The sequence below is a fragment of the Perissodus microlepis genome, chromosome 2, assembly GCF_051167445.1.
Source record: "Perissodus microlepis isolate ML-2025 ecotype Zambia chromosome 2, ASM5116744v1, whole genome shotgun sequence".
NCBI lineage: Eukaryota > Metazoa > Chordata > Actinopteri > Cichliformes > Cichlidae > Perissodus > Perissodus microlepis.
In genome coordinates this window covers 33,266,417-33,288,178 of record NC_140462.1, presented here as the reverse complement: position 1 = coordinate 33,288,178, position 21,762 = coordinate 33,266,417, and the positions used below count along the sequence as shown (strand labels likewise).

The following is a 21,762-nucleotide window of genomic DNA, read 5'->3' as shown; positions in this document are numbered from 1 at the left end:
ATTAGCTTTCTCCGAATGGTGGCTGCCCTCTCCCTTACAGATAGTTCAGGTATCAGGGAGTGTCTCCTGGCCTCCTCCTGAGTGAGGTGTTCCAGGCATAATAGCAATGAATATTTTATTGAGAAACTCGTCTCTGCATTTAACCCATTCATTCAGTGAAGCAGTGGGCAGCAGTGTATAGGGACAGTACCTTGCTCAGGGGTACCTCAGGGTAGCCGTTCGGGGGATTCGAACCCCCAACCTTCCAACCATGGGGCCACCACTCTACCTACTGAGATATCCCTGCTGCATGTCCTACTAGAAGGAGGCCCCGGGGCAGTCCCAGGACACACTGGAGGGATAATATCTTTAGACTGGCCTGGGAATGGCTGGAATTAAAAATGCTGCTGCTCCTCTGCGACTCAGCACCTGCCCCTTTCTGATGGATGCCCCATTGAGGCAATTTTTTTCCTAATGTGTGTGTGCGTGTGTGCGTGTGTGTGTTTTAATTACAATTTTGCTAAAATAAAAGGATCTGGCTTGCATCAGTCACATGATGACCATTAACCAATGCCCACTCATGACAGCAGAGCGCGCTGGTTACAAGCCGGGAACGAGCTTTCAAAGAGAATGCACATTTTTTGCCGCCTGGGCGGTCTGCAGAAATAGAGGAAAATGCACATTAATTGGGAGACACTGACTGATGCAAAGAAAACCAGGGTGTACAGTGCACACTGTAGTCTATAGCACCCAGGAGTATTAGGTTATTATGCACAAGATGGTAAGCTGTCTTCTGGCAACTGTCGAATTGAAACAAACGAGCGTGCTGTATGTGCAACAGCACGAAAAACATTACTATGGATGCAACGATACCAATTTTTTCAAACCGATACGATACCGATACTTGGATCTGAGTACTTGCCGATACTGAGTACAGAAACCGATACTTCTACCACACACACACACACAAATGCAATGAATTGGAAGACAGGTTTTATTTTATTCTCTGCCGATAAAAAATAAAATCTTAATAAAAATGACCACAAAAAAATTTCAAGTGAAAAATAAGCACTTCTGTTAAATTATTGCGGAGTGTCCACATTGTAATTTAACAAAATATCACTGAACTATTGGGCACTGTCTCGAGCTTTCAGAATAATAAATAAACACTTCTGTTTGGAATAAAATAAATACAAATTAGGTTTGAGAATAAAATAAACTTTTAAATCATTGCAGTGTCCATATTGTAAACAAACAAACAAAATAACGAAAGTATTTGGCTCCTCATCTGCCCGTGGATCATCAGTCCACTGTGCCGTTAAACTGAGGACTGACATCGCGCACACGCTGCTTGTCTTTACCTCTTCAGAAAGTTTTGGCACCATTATCTCCCTGATGTATGGGCGGCTGGGAATTTCATATCGTGGCTCGAGTATGCTGAAAAGACGGTTCAATCCTATGTTTTCCACGACCGGCATTGGCTGGTCATCCAGAGAAATAAAATGAGTCAGAGCCTGTTATTTTAACTGCCTGTGGATTTTCTCTTGACATTTTTCATCGCTTTTCCAAAACCTGAGTTAAAGTTGGCTGTTCCGGTCCACAATGCTGACATTTTGTTTAGCCTAGCTACAGCAGCCTCCAGTTTGTCTTTTTTATCTGGAGCCGCCAGTCTCACTCGCCTAACCCTGTGCCTGTTTAGCGCTGGATGTCCCCCTAGTGGCCAATCTAAAAAACTACAACAGAAATGACCAGCCACCCTCTGACTAATGAAATAAGTTAGTATCGGTTCATGCTATCGGTTAACTTTTACGAGTATGAGTACACACATATTTTACAGTATCGGCCCCGATACCCGATGCCAGTATCGGTATCGGTGCATCCCTAAACATTACCTGTCCTTTTATTAACTGCTCAAGTAGTGCTGGTCATAGCTGCTAGCTAACTGGGTAAGGGTGTCATGGGTCTGTAGCTCTGTCCACCAATACACCCTGTATTTGTCACGATAAACTGATCAGCTGGCAGATTAGAACACAGTATGCAGGACTGAAACTCAAAGAGGAGCTGTATTGTTGGAGCTCACAGAAAATTAAAAATAAAGCTGGAATTAAAGTGAAAACACAGGAGCGCACAGCATGTAAAAATGAGGGAGAACATGATAGAGAACAAAGAGAGACTAAGACAGTGGCTCTACATGCAGGGTTATGAGGAGATGGTAAGCAGCTGGGAATACAACTGACAAAGGACACAAAACTAAACAGCACACAAGGGATAAAGACTAAAACAAAACAGGAAACATCACAAACCGTTAGAGGCTGAGACTGAACTTGACGCAGACAAAAAGGAAACAACCATCGAGACATGACTGACTGGAAGACAAGACTAACTACTGAGACAGGGCAGAGACAGACACGAGGACACAACTGGTGAACCACACAGGAATCACAAAAGGGAACAAAGAAATCTATAACAAACAAAATCAGATAATGAACTCACAATTCAACTCCAAATTCAAATTCTGGTCAAAGATCCAGAACCATGACTGTATGGACTAAACATGACAGGAGAATGTCTGAACCTGTGTAGAAACTGAAAATGTTTGGGGTGATCCATGTTCACATGTTTCCAACTGGACTGTGTCACAGTGTCATGTTAATAATATTTTGCAGGGCGATGGCAGGACAGAGGCAGGGCTGCTGGAGTTTGAAGCTCCTGGTCATCCTCAGCCTCCTCGGCCTCACTGAAGAGTTCGGTAAGAGACTACAGCACTACAGATGACCACACATGTGCAGACAAACACACACTCATATCCCATACACAACTTTCTCTCTGGTGTGCAATGTTACCAAGTGCAGTTTTTCCTAATATTTTTTTTCTTTTCTGCCTGTCCCGTTTGGCTCCTTTGCCATCAGAATTATTGTCTAAAGGCGAAGAAAGATGCCCAACGGATTTACTTTACCAAATGGACCATCCGGGCCTTGCCGTATTGGTCTATTTGATTCACCTTTTATTGTTTATTTTATTTTATTTTAACCTGCTAAATACAGGACAGACTTGACTGGGGAAAAGAAAGGGGAGAAAGAAAAACAGCGGGGAAGAGGAACGGTGATAAAGGGCAAAAAAACAAAAACCAACAAAAAAAAACAGACAAAAAAAATGCATATATCAATCACCTGGATCACCTGTTGAGAAAGAAAAAAGAGAAAACCAGCAAAAAAACAGAGCAACATCATGGCGATGATCTATGTGAATGTAACAGTAAATACTAAATATTAAATATTATTGTGCAGCACGTAAGATCGACAGTTTTTCCTACTATAACAGAGCGTTTTATTCTTTTTCGTATAGTACTTTATTCTATTGTATATTTTATTCATGTTGTTTAGTTTGTTATTATATTTATGTTGTATTGTGTTTTTCTTAACTGTTACTGCTCTTAAATGTGTACCTTCTGCTGTGACCAAAAAATTTCCCATGTGTGGGACTAATAAAAGTCTAACTTAGCATACAAATTTTATTTGTCACATACACAGTACAACATATAGTGAACATGAAGTGAAATGCTTGTGTCCTGAATTGTGGACAGGCTGCAGACGTAGCCGCGCCACTCCGGGGCTGGTTTTTAGCATGGACAACAATCAGCTCTGGCTTGAGGTGACTGTTGTAGTGATTTGGTGCTCTATAAATAGAATTGAATTGAATGTACCCAACCTTACAGCTGGCAAGGAGATTGGATGTTATAAGGGATGACAAAAGTGAACAATACACATTGAGTTTGGCTAAACTGAAATAGTGACTCTGTTGTACTCATTCCTTTTAACTTGTGTCAACTTATCCCCCCCGGAGACACAAATGAAAACTTTAAGTTCTAGTTACTAAAAAAAATTTTAATTTAATAATTTAAACATCTTACTTTTATTTTATTTTATTTTATATATTTTTATAGCACATTTAATAACAGCAGAATGTTGGCTGTACAAGATAAAAATTACACAGTATCAAAAGACATTAATAGCAAATACCGAATACCTTTTAACAGGTGAGTAAGTAAACAGATAGGTAACTCTCATGAAGTGTAAAAAGCCAATGAGTAAAAATGTGTTTTAAGATAGGAATTGAAGAGATTGACAGTCGGAGCCTTTCTAATGTGGGGAGGTAGATCCTTCCATATTTTCAAAACCGCAAACGCCTGCTCACCTAAATGGACCAGCCTTGACTTGGATATAGCTAGGAGCAAGAGATCACTTGAGCTAAGGGCTCTAGGGGGCATATAAGGCTACAGTAACTCAGAGAGATATTCTGGGGCCTGTCCATTTAACACTTCATAAGTCAACAATAAAATTTTGTATTTAATTTTAAAACAAACTGGGAGCCAGTGAACAGAGGCAAGCACCAGGGAGATATGTTCGTGTCTCTTTGCACGTGTCAGGAGACGAGCTGCAGCATTCTGGACCAGCTGGAGCCGTGCTAGACAGGACTGGCTGACACCTACATATAAAGAGTTGCAGTAGTCCAGTTGAGATAGGATAAAAGTGTGGATTGCCCATTCTAGGTTTTTAAAAGATAGTGCATCATGGGGGCATACAAATCCAGTGTAGAAGTGGTTCTCGGCCAGAACCAGGACTTAGTTCCCCATCCCTAACAAATTGCTGAGCTTTAAACTGTGTTTCAATGCTTTCAGAGGTGAGAGATGATGAGTGGGAGGAACTCGGCTCTGACATCGCTGCACTGCATCGACTCCAAGGACTGTCTGAACACATGTTTGATGAAAAGCTTATGAACTCCTCACCAACCAGGTATCTTATGGCTATTAACAGCTATTACTACATTAAAACCCCTGTGGGTATCATAGACATTGGTTATTAGAAGCACTGTGTGGCTCTTTCAGTGTGAGTGTCATAGAAGCATTTAAATAAGCCTTGTCACATGTGAAAATAATAATATTTAATATCAGGGGGCAAAGGTTACTGAAAACATGAGCTATCTTGGCTGTCTCCTAATGGAGATCTTTTTTGTCTGCTCCAACACGGACAAAGCAGCATGCACTGGTATCTGTTATATAAAATAACCAGTCTGGTGTGTTCGTGTAGGCCTCATCACTCAGTAGGAAACTAATTGAGAAAATGTTTTAGGGAATATAGTTTGCTGGAGATGTAATATAATGCAGTGTGCCAGAGACAGGAGTTGAATTCAAAAACAGCTTTAATGCCAAAGTCTTTTTGAAAAAACAGAGGTGGACGCAGGAATAACACACAACAACCAGACGTCTAGTGAAACCACAGAATAAGGGTGGAAATGACAAAGGACAGGAGTTAGACTCAGACAATAAATACACAGCATGTAAGGAGGGGAGAGGAAACAGGTGGGAGCGAATCAGACAAGATGAGACAAGGAAGTAGAACTAGAGAAAGACCCAATGACCATGACGAAGAATGCACCTAAAAATTTGAGACTTAACTTTGACATTTACTACTTGCAACCGCAGCACACTGCAACTTTTTAAAAAGTAAAAAAGTCATCTATGACAAAAAGTATAATGCAGAATGTGTTTCATTTAGGGGAAATGGCTACCACCTGTCAAGATTTGGAAGATCTGTAAAAAGGTAAAGAGGCTTTCAGTCATTTACATTTTTTAAATGGTGTTTAGCATGTTTAAAATTGCTGTCTCACACCTGGATATTTCATGTCCTTTGCAAGTATTTGTAAAATAATTTGGACAGTGCTTCACAATACACCGGGTTTCTTTAAAAAGATAATTGGTTATTAATGAGCCAAAAAGTCCATTAGGGGTCATCACAGCAGATCATCTGCATCCTTTTCATACTGCGTCCATATTTTCCTTTGTGACACCAACCCTCTGCATGTCCTCCTTCACCACATCCATGAATCTTCTCTGAGGTTTTCCTCTTTCCATCTTCACATCCTTAGGCCAGTATATCCACTCTCCCTCTGCATGTGTGCAAACCATCTCAGCCTCAGACTTAACTTTGTCTCTAGACTGCTCAACATGAGCTGTCCCTCTGATCTACTCATTACTCATTTCCCTCTGGGTGAGGGGTGGAGGGGGGTGAGGGGAGGGGTGTGCCGAGCTTAAAAACTGGCACCTTTCGCACGTACGTGCACGTGTAGACTCATGTACGCGCGTTCACTCATCCAAAAGAGTGGCACTTCCGGGCCATGCGGTCCCACTGTGCACACTCTGTCTTCTCCTAGCGGGGGTGCGTTTTAATTAGGTGTGTGTGTGTGTTTTACAAGCAGATTTTCTACGGTTAGTTAAGCGATGTGTTGCATTGTCACATTGTTTTTAACAATTGCGCTTTGTTGACTGTTTCAGACTTTAAGACGCCGTGTATCTCAAGAAATGGGGAGATGAACTGCTTTTTGTCTGTTTTTGAGGGTGGGGGAAGAGGCATAAAGGTTGATATAAGCCAGCGAACTCCTTCCTTGAGCCTGACACCCCGCCTATATTCTTCTAACGGCGTTACTTTTTTCAGTAATGAGTAATCTAACTAATTACTATTCCTATCGCCGTTACAGTTACTAGCAAGAAAATGCGGTCGTGTTACTATTTTTCAACAAACAGACAGTTGAAGCTGTGTTCAGCTCGCCGCATCTTATATCAGCTGTGCGCGCTCCCGCGACGGCAATCACTTTCTGCCTGTCGATCACTTTTTGGCACAACACCTGGAGCTAAGGGGGCAAAACAATCGCATGAGTGCTGCTGAACAAGCTAGCGAGCTAACTTCCTGCTAACTTCTAACTCCGTTAAATGTCATAAATTCCGTTTTCATGGAAGCCTGATTGTTAAACTCAATTGTTACACCTGGTAGAGCAGAACGCTGATCATTTTATTAAAGATGAAAGACTTTAGACAGTTTTTCAGCTCTTAGTGATGCCATAGTGATCGTTTGATATATGGACCTGCAGCGGAGTTTAGGCCCAGACCGGCTAGTGACGTCAGACTTAAAGACCGGATAAGGAGCCGGCTCGCGTCGTTCACTTTAAAGAGTCGGCTCTAAGAGCCGTTTCGTTCGCGACCGACACATCACTACACAACACCTGGAGTTAAGAGGCAAAACAATCACATGAGTGCTGCTGTTTGACTGAGGAAGAATAAAGTAGTGGTGGTAAGACAATCACATAACCACTTAAAGACAAAGCAACAAAGTGACATATACCAGTTTTTAAATTGTGTTGATAGGCCACGTAAAACCAGACTCATGATAAACAATATATACGCGGCGTTTTTTCCTCAATAGTTTCGTCACGTTTGCTGTCTAAGGACAGCGCTAGCAAGCACTCTCTGCTTATGAGCAAAAAAACCCAGCCCTTTCGTGTTGGTGGAAAAATGCACCATGGTGACCAATCAAAAAATGATATGGCAACATGACATGTGGTTGTTTAGAAAGAGGGGGAAGTTTTAGGAGTGGCGTGCTGTCTTGTGTAGTTAGTGTGTAGTGTTGTGGATAGTTTTGTGTTGTGTGTCAGAACAATGAGGCGGCTGCTGTCTCCAGGTAGAAACAGGAGTGACACACCTGCTGCTGTCAGACCTGCAGGTATCAGGCTGTGATGTTGTTTGCAAAACTTGTGCATAGGATTTTAAAATTGACAATTTATATTTGCATTTAAAGTTATGAAATATGATTCAATAAACATGTTTGTGGTTGTTACAGTAAAAAATATAACTTTTTCTACTCAGATTTTATGTTTTTTGTCTGATTTTAGATCAATTGTGTTAATACAGTTTGTCAAAATGAAAACGTTACTGTAAATTCAAACACGTGAGGTTGTGCTGAAAAGGATGACACCAAACAAGGCAAAGTAAATAGTTTTTAAAGGTGAAATGTAGAGGAAACATCAGAAGTAGTTAAAAATGGCCAATTATACCCTGGACCCCAGAGGGTTAAACGTTTTTTTTAAAGTCACGCAATAGTTACTTTTCAAGTAATTAATTACTTTTAGAATATTGTAACTCAGTTACTTTTTTGAAGAAGTAACTAGTAGCTATGGTAAATGGCCTGCATTTGTATAGCGTTTTTCTAGTCCATAGGACCCCAAAGCGCTTTACACTACATTCAGTCATTCACCCATTCACACACTGGCGATAGCAAGCTACATTGTAGCCACAGCTGCCCTGGGGCGCACTGACAGAGGCGAGGCTGCCGGACACAGGCGCCACCGGGCCCTCTGACCACCACCAGCAGGCAAACATGGGGTTAGTATCTTGCCCAAGGATATTTGGCATGCAGCCAGGAGGCAGCCTGGGATCGAACCACCGACCTTCTGATTAGTGGCTGACCTGCTCTGCCACCTGAGCTACAGCCACCAATTATAGCTACAGCTATAATTAATTACTTTTTCAAAGTAACTTGCTGAACACTGGTCATTAGTCAGATTTAGTTCAGTTGTGTGCTCACTGGTCTGTCATTATCATCCTCATCAGTCTGTGTATTTAAGTCCTTAGTTTCCTCCAGTTCATTATGTTGTTGTCGTCGTCCCTGTGTGAGTGTCTTCAGTTCAGCCAGCCAGTCAGTCTTCGTTCACATTCTCTTCATTCATCCACTATAATCTTCTGTCATCGCTAATCAATGAGTCCTACGTTTGAGTCCTCTTTTCCTTCTCTCCACACCACGAAGCCCTGACAGACACTGTTACTGAACAGCACACAGTCATGAAAAACTTTAATAATACTGTTTGTTTAAAAAAAACGTTAACATATTTAAACGATGCCATCTCTGTGCGGTTAGTAAATGGTGAAATAAAAATTGTAGGCTTTTACAAGTCAGCAAGTGCAAAAAGGTGTGAGAGAAACCCTGCAGCTCAGCTCTAGAGTATGATTTCGAGGAGCCCATGTAGAACCTTTGAACCTCTGACTGTTGTATAAGATCGAAGAACTGCAATTTTTAAATATATTCTTGTAATTTTTTTCTTTCACAGGGTTATGAGATCAATTCAGTAATGCTAATATGTTAATTTTCCATTAGGCTGGACACTGAGCCACTAACTTTGCTGGATGGATTTCAGGACTGTGAAAACTTCCCAGCTTGTGTCATTACAAAGGAGAAGGTCAGTAAACATGAGACAAAAACTGACCACATGAACGTTTAGATTTAATAGATTAAACAGTGCTGAAAACAAAGACATTGTTTCTAATGATGAAATTCATTAGAACTAAAATAGAACTTGATTAGGCTGATAAAGATAAGCATTTCCTTCCACTCAGTATCTGTTTTTTCTCCTTAAACGGCACAAAACATGAATTCATCGTGAATACGACACAACAAAGAAAAAGAGTTCAAATGACAAACACCATTACCAACGGACACAATACAACAGACAGCTCATAGTGGTAGCTGGGTTTGCTACGAGGAGATGTTGGATTTTTGCATTTGTCACACTTAAGTACAGGTCGACATATCAGAGCAGTAATCACTTAGTTATTACACAATGCACACAGCTAAGTCAGGCCAGAGTGTTGTACTACTTGCTGTATGCACTTGTTGGTTGTAAGCTTAATGTGATGCTCAGCCACATCCTTCAGCTGTCTGTGAATTTGGGATTATAAAGAATTCATAGTTTTGCATTAAAAAGTCACACTTCACAGAACATTTTTACCCATCGAGACCCTCAAAGCGCTTTACAATTCCACTATTCATTCACTCACTGGTGGAAGCTACAATTGTACCCACAGCTGCCCTGGGGCAGACAGACAGAAGCTAGGCTGCCAGTTTGCGCCATCGGCCCCTCTGGTCAACACCAGCAGGCGGTAGGTGAAGTGTCTTGCCCAAGGACACAACGGCCAAAACAGACAGAGAAGGGGAATGAACTGGTAAACTTCCGGTTACAAGACAAACTTCCCAACCCCCTGAGCCACGGTTGCCCATGGGAAGCAGTGTCTTTCAAGCTTAGGCAGCGGTGTTTTGCATTTCTAATACCAGCCCTATACTCCCTATGAAAGGCAACTTTCTTCCTCTCCACACTGGAACACTAACAACTCTCAATGTATATTTTTATGGCCAGCAGAGATGGGCAGTAACGCGTTACTGTAATCCGATTACTTTTTTCAAGTAACGAGTAAAGTAAGGGATTACTATTGCAAAAACGGTAATTAGATTACCGTTACTTTCCCGTAGGAACGCTGCGTTACTGCGTTACTAAAACCGTGATTTTTTTGCGAGAGTGTCTCATGACAGTGACGTAAGCGAGTGCGACGTTGGTGACAACAGCTGTGTGCAGATCAACAGTGGATCATATATCGAGTGCGGAGAGAGTATGAGCGTGCAGCGTTTAAAGCGTGGAAGTACTGACCTTACTTTGAGTTTGATTCCATAAAAAGTGACAAAAACATTAGTGTCCGTTGTTCGTGGGAAGAAAACTTCTTTTTACAGCGAAAAAACCCCTAAACTTCCGAGCAAGCACCGAGTAGCTACGACGTAATGGGAAACTCACAGAGAAACTCGCGGATTCTTCCACTGACCGCTGCGGCTCACCTGCACCAGGGTAAACCTCCGCCTACCCCACTCCTGCTTTACAGGTGAAAATAGAGCAACAGGACCGCTAGTCTTTGATTTTATTTATTTTCTGCTGTGTTTTACTTGCATCTATTTGAAAGACTGAGTGTAAACACAAAAAATATTTTATTTTATGTGCAGAAAATAGGTTTAAATGTTAAACAAATTTGCTCCAGTCAGAGAATGTTGCATATAATTTAATTTTTGCTTGATGCATAAAGTTAAAAGATTAAAACTAATAAAACAAGTTTTAAAAAGAGACTTTTCCATTTGATTACATTTTGTATGATGGATTATGTAGAAAAAGTAGAATTGGGCTGAAAGATCTATCACTTTATCACCTATTCAGGTTGTAGATCGTGTTTTTAAAAAGTAACTAAGTAACGAAGTAATTAATTACTTTTGAAAATAAGTAATCAGTAAAGTAACAGGATTACTTTTTTGGGGAAGTAATCAGTAATTAGTTACTGATTACTTTTTTCAAGTAACTTGACCAACACTGATGGCCAGCAGCCTTAATTAGCTCCCATCAAAATGGATGCAAGTGCAACACAACTATAATTTACTACGTCTCACCAAATGCCTATTACTTCCTCTCAAGTCCTGCCATCAAATCAAATCCCTCTTATTGTCACATCACATGTGCAGGTACACTGGTACAGCACATGCGAGTGAAATTCTTGTGTGCGAGCTTCACAAGCAACAGAGGTGTGCAAAAATACACCATAAGAACAAGCAAAATATAAGAATGGCTAAATGGCTAAATCTGAGAGTTTGCATCTGGCTCTGCATTAGATTCACCTGATGTCCATCAGTCAGGGTTCATTGCAATCACTTTATAATATTATGTGCACATAAGAAACTCAGTGCAGGTATTACAATAAAAACACAAAACCTTTCGAAAGCAGTCGTGTAAACATCCCTAGTCTCAGTAAACGCATCATCAGGAAAGCTGGGATTACAAATTTAACCCAACTAACAAGCACGAAGAATATTTCCTCCATATTTTTGTATCATTTGTAGTTAGCTTTCCAAATTCAGAAAATAATTTCAGTATTAATTTCAATAATTCACTATAATTAGCCTGCTATGCAGGTCACTTATGTTACCTGTTGCTGGTCTTCACTGATGACAGCTGATCAGGCCCCTTCTTTTCATTATCTACCTTCTTCCCCTTGGACACATTTTTCATAAATACAATATTCAGTTTCACTGTTATGCTGATGACACCCGGCTTTATCTGTCCACTAAACCTGCTCTCTCCCCGGACCTCCCTCCCCCTCTGTTTAGACGAACTCAGAGCTTCTCCTGTTGAGCACTGAACCAACACTATCCAGAACTAATAGCTTCTACTACAATCAATAACTCGCCACTCTCCATTTCCCCATGTGTGAAAAGTCTGGGTGTCATCCTCGATAGTACTTTATCTTTTAACTCCCACATCAATAACATCCCTCGGTCTGCATATTTCCAACTCCGTAACATTAATCATCTCCGTGCTTTTCTCTCCCCACATGCCGCTGCTATTCTTGTTCATAGCCTGGCCACTTCCTGGATCGATTACTGCAACTCTCTTCTTTTTGGTCTTAGTCAAAAATCTATCCATCAGCTTCAACGTTTCCAGAACTCTGCTGCTCATATTATCACCAGGACCCCTTCAATGCACCACATCACCCCTGCTCTGCAGCAGCTTCACTGGCTTCCGGTTAAATACCGCATCAATTTCAAGATACTTTTGTGCACATTCAAGGCTACCCATCATCTCTCACCTTCATACCTCTCTGACCTGGATCAGATCACCATTCCTGCTCGGTGTCTCAGATCCTCCTCCACTCTTTCTCTTTCCATCCCTTCCCCCCGGCTAGCCACCGTGGGGCTCTGGGCTTTCTGCTGCTCTGCCCCCCGTCTTTGGAACTCCCTTCCTCCTGAGATACGAAACATCACTTCCCAGAGTCAAAACTCACCTGTTCACACTAGCCTATTCCACATAAGCTTTTCCATACTGCTACTTTAATTTAGTTTATCTATTTGCTCTGTTTTATCCTTATTATTTTCTAAATTATGTTTGTTGCTGTTATTGCTTGTGTACAGTGTCCTTGAGTGTTTTGAAAGGCGCTTTCTTAAACAAAATGTATTATTATTAGTAGTATTAGTAGTAGTAGTATTGTTAAATAATGTGAGTGTCTGGCTCAAACTGTAGGTTTACATCAGCAAAACAGATTGTTAAGATTATATCTAGAGATCCAAAAAAAGTTCACAAATTTCATCCTATAGAAATTAACTGAGACCAAAACAGTTATCCTGGAGCTCTCTCTCATTTCAGTCTTTGCTTCATTTTTCAGGACTTTAATGCCTTCTTGGCACATATCGACAAAGAGAAGGTACAAGACTGGCTGCTTAGTGCTTCAAAGATCTCCCACAGCTACAGCCAAAAACTTCTGATCATGACCGACAGAGAAAAATCCACCAGTGACAGAGTCCAGCAGGAATACAGCATGGATCCTCATTACTCCGTGAAAGTCACCAAGGACTGCCTGTTCAACGACGCCTGTGTACCAGCAGCAGACAGATACACTGTAGTGAAAATATTTGGAAGTGTTTCAGAAGGTGGACAAACTGTGTCTGGACTTGATGGATCTTCACTTGCAAAGCTGATGTTGAAACCATCTCTGGAAGCTGCTCCAGTTTTCTCTCTCGATGGAAACACAACCACACAGTTCCAACAGAACTTTATTCGGGTTTTTATGCTCCGCGGCCTCCAAACAGTCTTAGAAACCAACCAAAACAATCAGCAGATTTACCAGGTGATGGATCGACCTGACTCAGTTTCCAGCTACAAAATCCCACAAAGACCAGCTGATCACACCACACAGTATGACCACCAGCAGATCGTAATGATGGAAAATGACCCTGTGGTCAGAAGAGCTGCTGAATATTTGTATGACAAACATCCCACAGTTAGTTCTGTCTATGTTCTTGATGAAAACCAAAGACCCAAACTGATCCACGGTGAACCAGTGTCTCTGTCAGAGGACAGCAGACTGGTGCTGGTGGGTCATGGTAAAAGAGGCAACGCAGGACAAATGAGACTGTCAGGATACAGTTCAGGAGATGTGGCAAAAATCATCGAAAGGACAAACAAAGGCAGTGATAAAATTAAAACAACGAGTGTGGTGGCCTGTGAGGTCGGATCAGACCAACGATTCATGGAAACTCTGCTGAGGGACCTCCATAAAAAGAACATCAGGACAGAGCTTCATGTGAGGGACGCTCTCATCCAAGTCACACACACAGGACGGAAAATCACTCAGGAAATCTCTCCAGTGGGGCTGCAATGGAGATATGAAGACAACAGCAAGAAAATGGTAGCAACCCTTGATAGAAACGGAGATGTAATAATGAGAAATGAGCCTGGAAGTAAAGGAGAGGCTGTTTTTACCAATGAAAGAAACTTTCTGCGTGGACAAGGAAACAGGGGCATCAGAAACACAGAACAAAGAGAAGACAGCTGGCCAGATGAACCGAAGAGATTTGTTAACCCAGATGTTTTCCCGAAGATTGACCAAAATAAAGTTCCCGAGATTAAATCTGCCATTGATGAGCTTCAGGCTCTGTCTTGGGGAATCTTTCACTCAGATCAACCAGTACCAGCAAAAATCAATGTCAACAACCAAGAACAAATAAGAGAATATGTAATAGGGAAAAGAAGCCAAAGGACTGTAAACAGGAGAACTGAAATGTATATACACTGGCTAAATGATGATGAAAAAATACAAGTCCTTAATGAATGTTATCAGATTAATTCAGGAGAAGACATTAAAAATATAATTCATCACTTTGCAAAGAATGGAGAAACAAGGACAACATACCTGAAGATCAATAACTGGATATATGAAGTTGAGCATAAACATCTGTACGTGTACCTGGTTGGAAAATGGCTTGACAACAATCAAAGAAACGAACACGTAATTGCTGAGATTAAGAGTTGTATTAAAGCACAGCTGCGCGAAGAAAGTTACACAGACATGAAAAACAATATTTTAACAAACGATAAAAGTAGTCAAAACAAAAAACAAAAACAAATCTATGCTGAATATGTGGGAACGATTTTTCGTGGGGAGCACGCATATGTCAACCAAGGACTATCCACTGAGGCCCGGTTCACAACATATTTCACTGCATCAGTTATAAGTGAATCTGTGAGAAATTTCCGAACATTCCCTTTGACACTTATGGCCTTGGATATGGCTTTAAATCAATATGACTCAGCTGGCCTGGATTTTTTCTTTGAAAATCACCCAATGACAAGAGGAGGAAGCTGGTTTGACACAGAAAAACGGGGATTCACCAACTCAAAAGAAGAGTTCTTAAAATTGGAATATGACCTGTTTGATAAGTGGAGTAAAAATGGTAATGTAGATGAACTGATTGATAAAATGGCAACTGATTACAAAATATTTACAGAAAACACAAAAGATTTATGTTTAGCTGATTACAAGAATTACAAAGAAAATGTTGAGCAATCTCCCAGCATCGTAGAAACATCTGGAGATATTATGAAACCTTCCACATCTGGAACACTGGGAGGATACGATGATGGCTACGTCACAAGGCGTGACTTGAATTCCGCCTCAGAATTCGAGAATACCTTCAAACATGAATCCTATTTCTCCAGAACATCTGCATCGTTAACTGAAGAGGTCCATGCTGCACTAAAGGCAAGATATGGTAAAAATCTGGCAAGAATGCGTCTTCAGGAGGGATCGGCCCGAATGGAAAACAGACAGTTTGTATGTAAGCTCGTGTCAGAGAGAGCTGGTGCTGAGCCCGTGGAGTTCAGGGTCGATTTATCTCCACAGAGTCAACATTACAGTGAAAAGATGTGGAAGAACATTGAGACATCAGTGCATGAGATGGAGCAGCACAGTTCAGCATCCTCCCATCAGGTCAACAAACATGTAGAGAGGACTGGAACTGCTGTTGGCGCTCTGGGTCTCATGCTGGGACTGAAAGGAGCTGCTCGTGCCTTTGAAGAGGGAAACATCAAAGATGGTGTGACGGGGTCTTTGCAGATGGCTCATGGAGTGACGGCTATGACAACATCTGCTATTGCAAGCAAAGCTCTGACTTCAAAGACAAGAATCACAAAAGCTGCAGCAACAATCATGAGGAGTCCTGCAATGAAGCATGCTATGACAGTTATACCAATAGTGGGAATTGGATTTGGGATCTACAGTGTGACAGAAGATTTTAGAAGAGAAGATGCACTGGGATACATTGATGCTGTGTTAGATATTACCATGACTGAGTTAGATGTTGTTGAGCTTGCTCAGCCTGAACTGGCACCTTTCATCGCACCTATAAATCTGGCTCTATCAGTAGTGCGGATGGCCATTGATGATGTTTATATGGGCATCCAGAATGAACTGAACAGCCTCCCAGCGGACGCTGGAGTTTTGGACAAAATAGCTGCTGTTTTTGTTGGCTTTGGAAAAGGGATCATGCACTTTGCTATACATGTGGCTAGTTTGTTTTATGACTGGCGTTATGATGAAATTGAGGAGGGACGAAGACTTGTTGCAGAGATCTCAGATTATCACCAATATTATAAAGTCACAAAGCAACAGGATGGAACGACTGCCATTGATTTTGCTGCTGGCGCCTCCTCCTGGAATGGAGGAGGTATTAACTTCTGCCTCGCTGATGAGGGTCAGTCTGAGCTCTGCATGGACTATTTTGTTTCTCGTGATGAGAGTCCAAGAATACAATGCTGGAGCATTAACACAGATGGAAGCAAAGATATAATTCTTGGTCTGGGAGAGTCACATGGATTAGAGCACACGACATATGAAAGAAAAATACTCATGTTCATACCAGCTGGATCTGTGACAGTGGTTTCAGGTTATAAAACTCTTTCCTATTCGAGGTACGGGACATACAGGGGAAACAGAGACTCTAATCGATTTTTTGCAGTTCAGAAATCACAGGATGAACACATGATTGAAGTCATGTTGAGCTACTATTACAGACTTCATGGGGAACCAGGGGATGACACATTCTTCCTCGGTCCACAGAGAAGTTATGTTGAAGGCTCAGGAGGAAGGGACACCTACATCATTCCTGAGAATGGAGGGAAAACGATCATTAACAACTACGATGCCTCCAGAGCACAAGACACTCTGCATTTCAGTGTCGACTACAGCCACATTTCTGTGTCTAAGTCAGGAAATGATGCTGTGCTGACGTATGGGGGCAGTCATACTGTTAGAATACAAAACTGGTTTTTAGGAGAAGATTATCGTCACATGAACATGATGTTGGGAGACGGAGTCTTATTTGAGATTTCCTCCACGGTGGTTTCTTCAGTTCAGCTGGTGGCCAGAGGAATTAACAAGATGTTTGAGAAACGCGGTGCAGTTGTTGATGCATCACAGCCACTTTTACGCACAGTTACAAACATCTTTGGGTCTAAGTATGATGATAAACTCATTGGAAATGGAGAAAGGAACCTGATAGATGGGGGAGGAGGGCGAGATGTTCTGATTGGTGCTGAAGGAGAAGACATTTACATGGTGAAAGGCAGAAAATATTCCTCTGTGCTGATTGAAAATTACTCCAGAGACGAGAAAACTGACCTGGCCATCGTAGAAGCAAATCTTCATACGTTTGGAGTCAGGGTAGAACGTGATGATGTTCGTCTGGTGGCTCACCATGACAGCACAGCGTTTCATGTTACTGTAGTGAACTGGTTCAGGTCATCAGCACACAGACACTTACTGTTCATCACAAAGGATCTGATCACCTTCACAGTGTCAGATAACAAAGCTGACTGCCTGCAGAGGAACATCTTCACCACATGTATAAAGAGCCTCAGCATTGACTACAGCAGCTCCCCGTCTCCTCTGAGGGTGGACCTTGAGAAGGATGAGGCTTTGGACAGCGTGACAGAGGTCCGCGGGTCAAACTATAACGATGTCATCAAAGGAAACAAAGAACACAACGTTGTCGTCCCTGGATTAGGAGCTGATTTCATTGAGGGGAGAGGAGGAGAGGACTGGTACGTTATCACAGCAGGACAAGGAGTGAAAACCATCAACAATCTATCACCAGATCTAACCTTGGACCTGCTCTTCCTTAAAGAACAATATCAGGATATAACATGTAGATGTGAAGGTCAGAGCATCATCATTCAGGTACAGCGCAGAAGAACTGTTATTTTACAGAACTGGTTTAAATCAAAGAATTATCAGCACCTGCAGATCAAGACCAGTGATGGAGTAACAGCTGGACTGAAGCCCAGCATCAGCAGCTGTGGACAGGATTTAATGCTGCCTTTAACCATCGACTACAGAAACCAGAGTCCTGAACCACTTCCAGTAAACTATGACAATCTATGCCGGTATTTTTATGAAAAGAAATTGTACTCTCAAGCAAGGATTTTTTTTATGGGACACAACTGCATACTCTGTGGGAAAATGATGATTATGAATGATGATGAATCAGTGAAAGAAATGTACCGCTCCTCAGGATCTGACATCATAACTGAGTATTTATTTCATCCATACACCGGGTGGGGCACTGTTGATAGGAGGAAACCCAGTGACTCAGTGAAAGAAATGTACGGCTCCTCAGGATTTGACATCATGGTTGGAAACAGAAATGATAATTTACTGGATCCACACACCGGGGGGGCACTGATGATAGGAGGGGAAGGCAAAGACACCTACATAATCAAACATGGGGAGGAAAACATGGTAATCATTTATAACTTTGCAGAAGATCAGAAAACTGACACTGTGCTGGTAGATATGGATTTCCTTGATGGAAGTCAAGTCATACTGGACTCAGTTTCAATGCACTCATTAAGAAATTATGTTCATGTTAGAATCATGAAAAAAGAGGAAATATCAGAATTCATTCTTTACAATTATGGTAATGGTGAAAAACATCAGCATCTAGTATTTCAGAGCTCTGATGGCGTCCATTTCAAACTCAAGTCTCTAAACTCAGCTGGAGACGACTCTTTTAATCAGGTAGAAGCTTTCAAAGTGACTCTCACACAGTCTCAGGTGGACTGTCGTTTGGACCTCAGCGCTCAGAGAAATCTGTCAGAGGTTCACACAGTGCAAGGCTGCCCCTCCCAGTCTAATGTTATAATGGGCAACAACCGAGACAACGCTCTGATTGGTGGGTGGAAGGACGACGCCTTGGATGGAGGTGATGGAGATGACACGCTGGTAGGAGGAAATGGAGCTGACATCCTGATTGGTGGGAGAGGAGACGACACTCTTTATGGTGAAGATGGGAATGACACACTGATGGGAAACTCTGGCCGGGACGTCTTCCTTCCTGGACCAGGAGCTGATCTGGTGGACGGAGGTCCAGGCAGAGACTCGGTTCTCTATCGGGGTGATCATGAGAAGGGTGAAGGGGTTTATGTTAACCTGCTGACGGGCCAAGGCCACCATGCTGACGCTGAGGGCGACGTGTTGAAGGATGTGGAAACTGTGATCGGCACCATCTATTCGGACATCTTAGTGTCTGGTTATGAAAGTTCTCTTCTCAAAGGCTCAGATGGTAACGACATCTTGGTGTCCACCGGTGGAGATTATCTGGTTGGAGGTGATGGAAATGACATTTACATGTTCACTTTCAGCAACGGCTCAGTCACCATAGACAACTGTGCAACAGACAACGCCACAGATGTCTTGTATTTAGCGTCCCAGTCAAAGCTGGCATGTGACTATCAGGTTTTATCTGAGAAAGTTATTCTGACTTTTTATGGAACCAACCAAGAAGCTGTGAAGATTTCTCTAAGGGGCTGGATCAGTGACAACAATGAGTGTGGGCACCTGATGCTGGTTCTCAGAGAAACTAATGTTTCAGTGGATCAACTGCTCCAAGAATGTCAGTCATGATGAGTAAAAGGTGCTTTGCTCGTCAGTCATCTGCTGAAAAATCTGGTGGTGTTTTAATAAAAAAAATGTAAATCAATGAATTTTAGTGTAAAAATGCTACAAAGTGTTTTACATGCTAACGTTTCCTGAAACTGTGCAAAATGACTTAAACATTTTTGTATGGTTCTTTAATTATGCTAAGCCTGAAATCAGCCTTCAGAAGACAAAAAGAAAATGTTGAAATGGCACAAATAAATTGTAAACCTTTTCCGTGTTACAATTGTGATTTAATATCTATTAATGCATCATTTTTTTCTTGAAATGTTTATCCATCCATCCTTCCATTTTCCTCCAATTACTGGAGGTGGGTCGTGGTGGAAACAGCCTCAGCAGTGTGTAAGACCCGACCTGACATATAGACACAGACAAGCAGGCACACACAGACACAAACATGCATTCCCACCCTCATGCACACATATACAAACACTCAGCACTCACCCAACGTAGGGATAGACATACATGGACACTGTACACACAATCACACTCCCCAAACAAACTCTATACCCCAGGTCCAGGTACCCTCGCCCCTGGAGGGGGAAACGGCACCTAGACCCAGGAGATGCTACCCTTTCCCCCGGGGTGGAGGCAGGAAACTGCCGTTTACGTGTGGATGAAAGGTGCAAACGCATAGAAAAATCTGTGTTTTCAAAAATACCCATGTAGGTGTGGACGCAGCCTCAGTGAAAATCAGTCAGTGTTTTAGAAGGAAGTAGAGAAATATAACAGCCTTTCATTCCTAATGTGTGGTGTAGTAAACATTTTGTGCTGCTTTTGCCCTTTGTCATCTTTCTGGTTACATATTTTACGATAATCGTGTTCCTTTTGTCAAAGTATAGAAATTTAACTTTGGCATAGATAAAGTTCTGCTTTGTATGTGGATTTGTGACGCTTCTTCTCCTTTTACCCAAGTTATATTCATAATCTAGGTAAAACAGAAGTAAAGAAAACCTTATAATTACCTGCTAAAAATGTGTTCTGATGTGTTCTTCTGTCTGTAGAAGAACTTTAGATTTGTCCATTATTGGGAGATCAGCTCCTTCGGTTTTGTGTAGGTCCGTATTTGTCAAGGATAATTTTTTCCAAATCTCAAATACTTGTTAACTAAACATTTATGAAACTAAATGTAAATATAATAAATAATTGTTTGGCCAACCTTGCTTAAACAATAGTGAGGCTTAGGGGCCCAGATGTCAAATGGGATTAGGCTTACATCCATGGAAGCGGAAAAAGAATTGGATTATTAGGATTTTCCGAGCCTGTCAGTGTCAGTTTCTCTCTCATGGCTTGGGGGAACTCTTTTGATGACGTTTGATGTCAGAGCAAATGTTGATGAATAGTTACCTACGTCACAACTACTATGGGGTTTTCTCCCAGTGGGCTGACTATTCCTTTGCATGGGTACACAGACGATCTATCACTGGCTCTGTCTGCTTTATCTTTCCGAGCCCTGCAATAAGCCCTACATGAGCAGTGTTCTGACGCACCACATGTCGCATGATATCAAGCCTCCACTGATGTATTGTTCACTAACAGTGACAATGTTACCAGCACAAGCATAGACTAAGGAAAGTTTCATATTATTCACACACACAGACATGTTTGTGTGTATGTGTATTGTTATTGGGAGGGACTATCAGCATTTATGTCAGCGGTCACAAAGACAAAATACTGCAAGTACATAATAATCAGTCTAATCTGATAAAAACTGCTTCAAAGGTCGGGCACCATTCCCCCAAAATACAAGTCAGTTCAGTCACATGTCATATTTCTATGTATCTGCAAAATTTCAAAACATTACTGCTTCATTCAGGAGCAATGCTTCTGCGTCACCATGCTAACTGGACAAGTCAAAAAGAAACACAGCTGGAGTTGCAGTCAGGGGGAAAACAATGATTTGAACCCCAGCTGATGTTGTCAGTTTGGCCAGCTGATCATTGCAGTGAGTAATCAGCCTGCTGTATATGAAAATAGATACTAACAGACTAATTGGCTAACTGCTAATCACCTACCTTTCCTTATGATGATTGTTTATCACTGCTTTAATGATTCTGATAGTAAAAATACACCCCAAGTGTCAGGAATCAAGCGATCCCCTATCAGAAAGCACCTGGTGACAGTGGGAAGGAAAAACTCCTTTTTAACAGGAACAAACCTCTAGTAGAACCAGGCTCAGGGAGGAGCGGGGCCATCTGCCATGATGGGTTGGAAATCTGAGACAGAAGAAGAAGAGCAAGAAAATGAACCATCATGAAAGGCCAGGACCCGCACAGCATGCAGAAGAAGTGGCTTATTTTTAGAAGTCGCACCAATGGCTAGCA

The 21,762-nt window shown here is 41.7% G+C and overlaps 1 protein-coding gene across 1 annotated transcript in view; it reads left to right on the top strand.

The window, feature by feature from the left end:
• Positions 1-19,995, top strand: part of LOC146393020 (uncharacterized) — a 29,193-nt gene extending 9,198 nt beyond the window's left edge. The window contains exons 2-6 of the mRNA XM_084908842.1: positions 2,646-2,728; positions 4,658-4,772; positions 5,535-5,579; positions 8,961-9,042; positions 12,830-19,995. Of these exons, the coding sequence (XP_084764968.1) occupies positions 2,650-2,728; positions 4,658-4,772; positions 5,535-5,579; positions 8,961-9,042; positions 12,830-19,405 (6,897 nt within the window). The 5' untranslated portion in view covers positions 2,646-2,649 and the 3' untranslated portion in view covers positions 19,406-19,995. The remainder of the gene's footprint in view (positions 1-2,645; positions 2,729-4,657; positions 4,773-5,534; positions 5,580-8,960; positions 9,043-12,829) is intronic.
• The last annotated feature ends 1,767 nt before the right edge of the window (positions 19,996-21,762 follow it).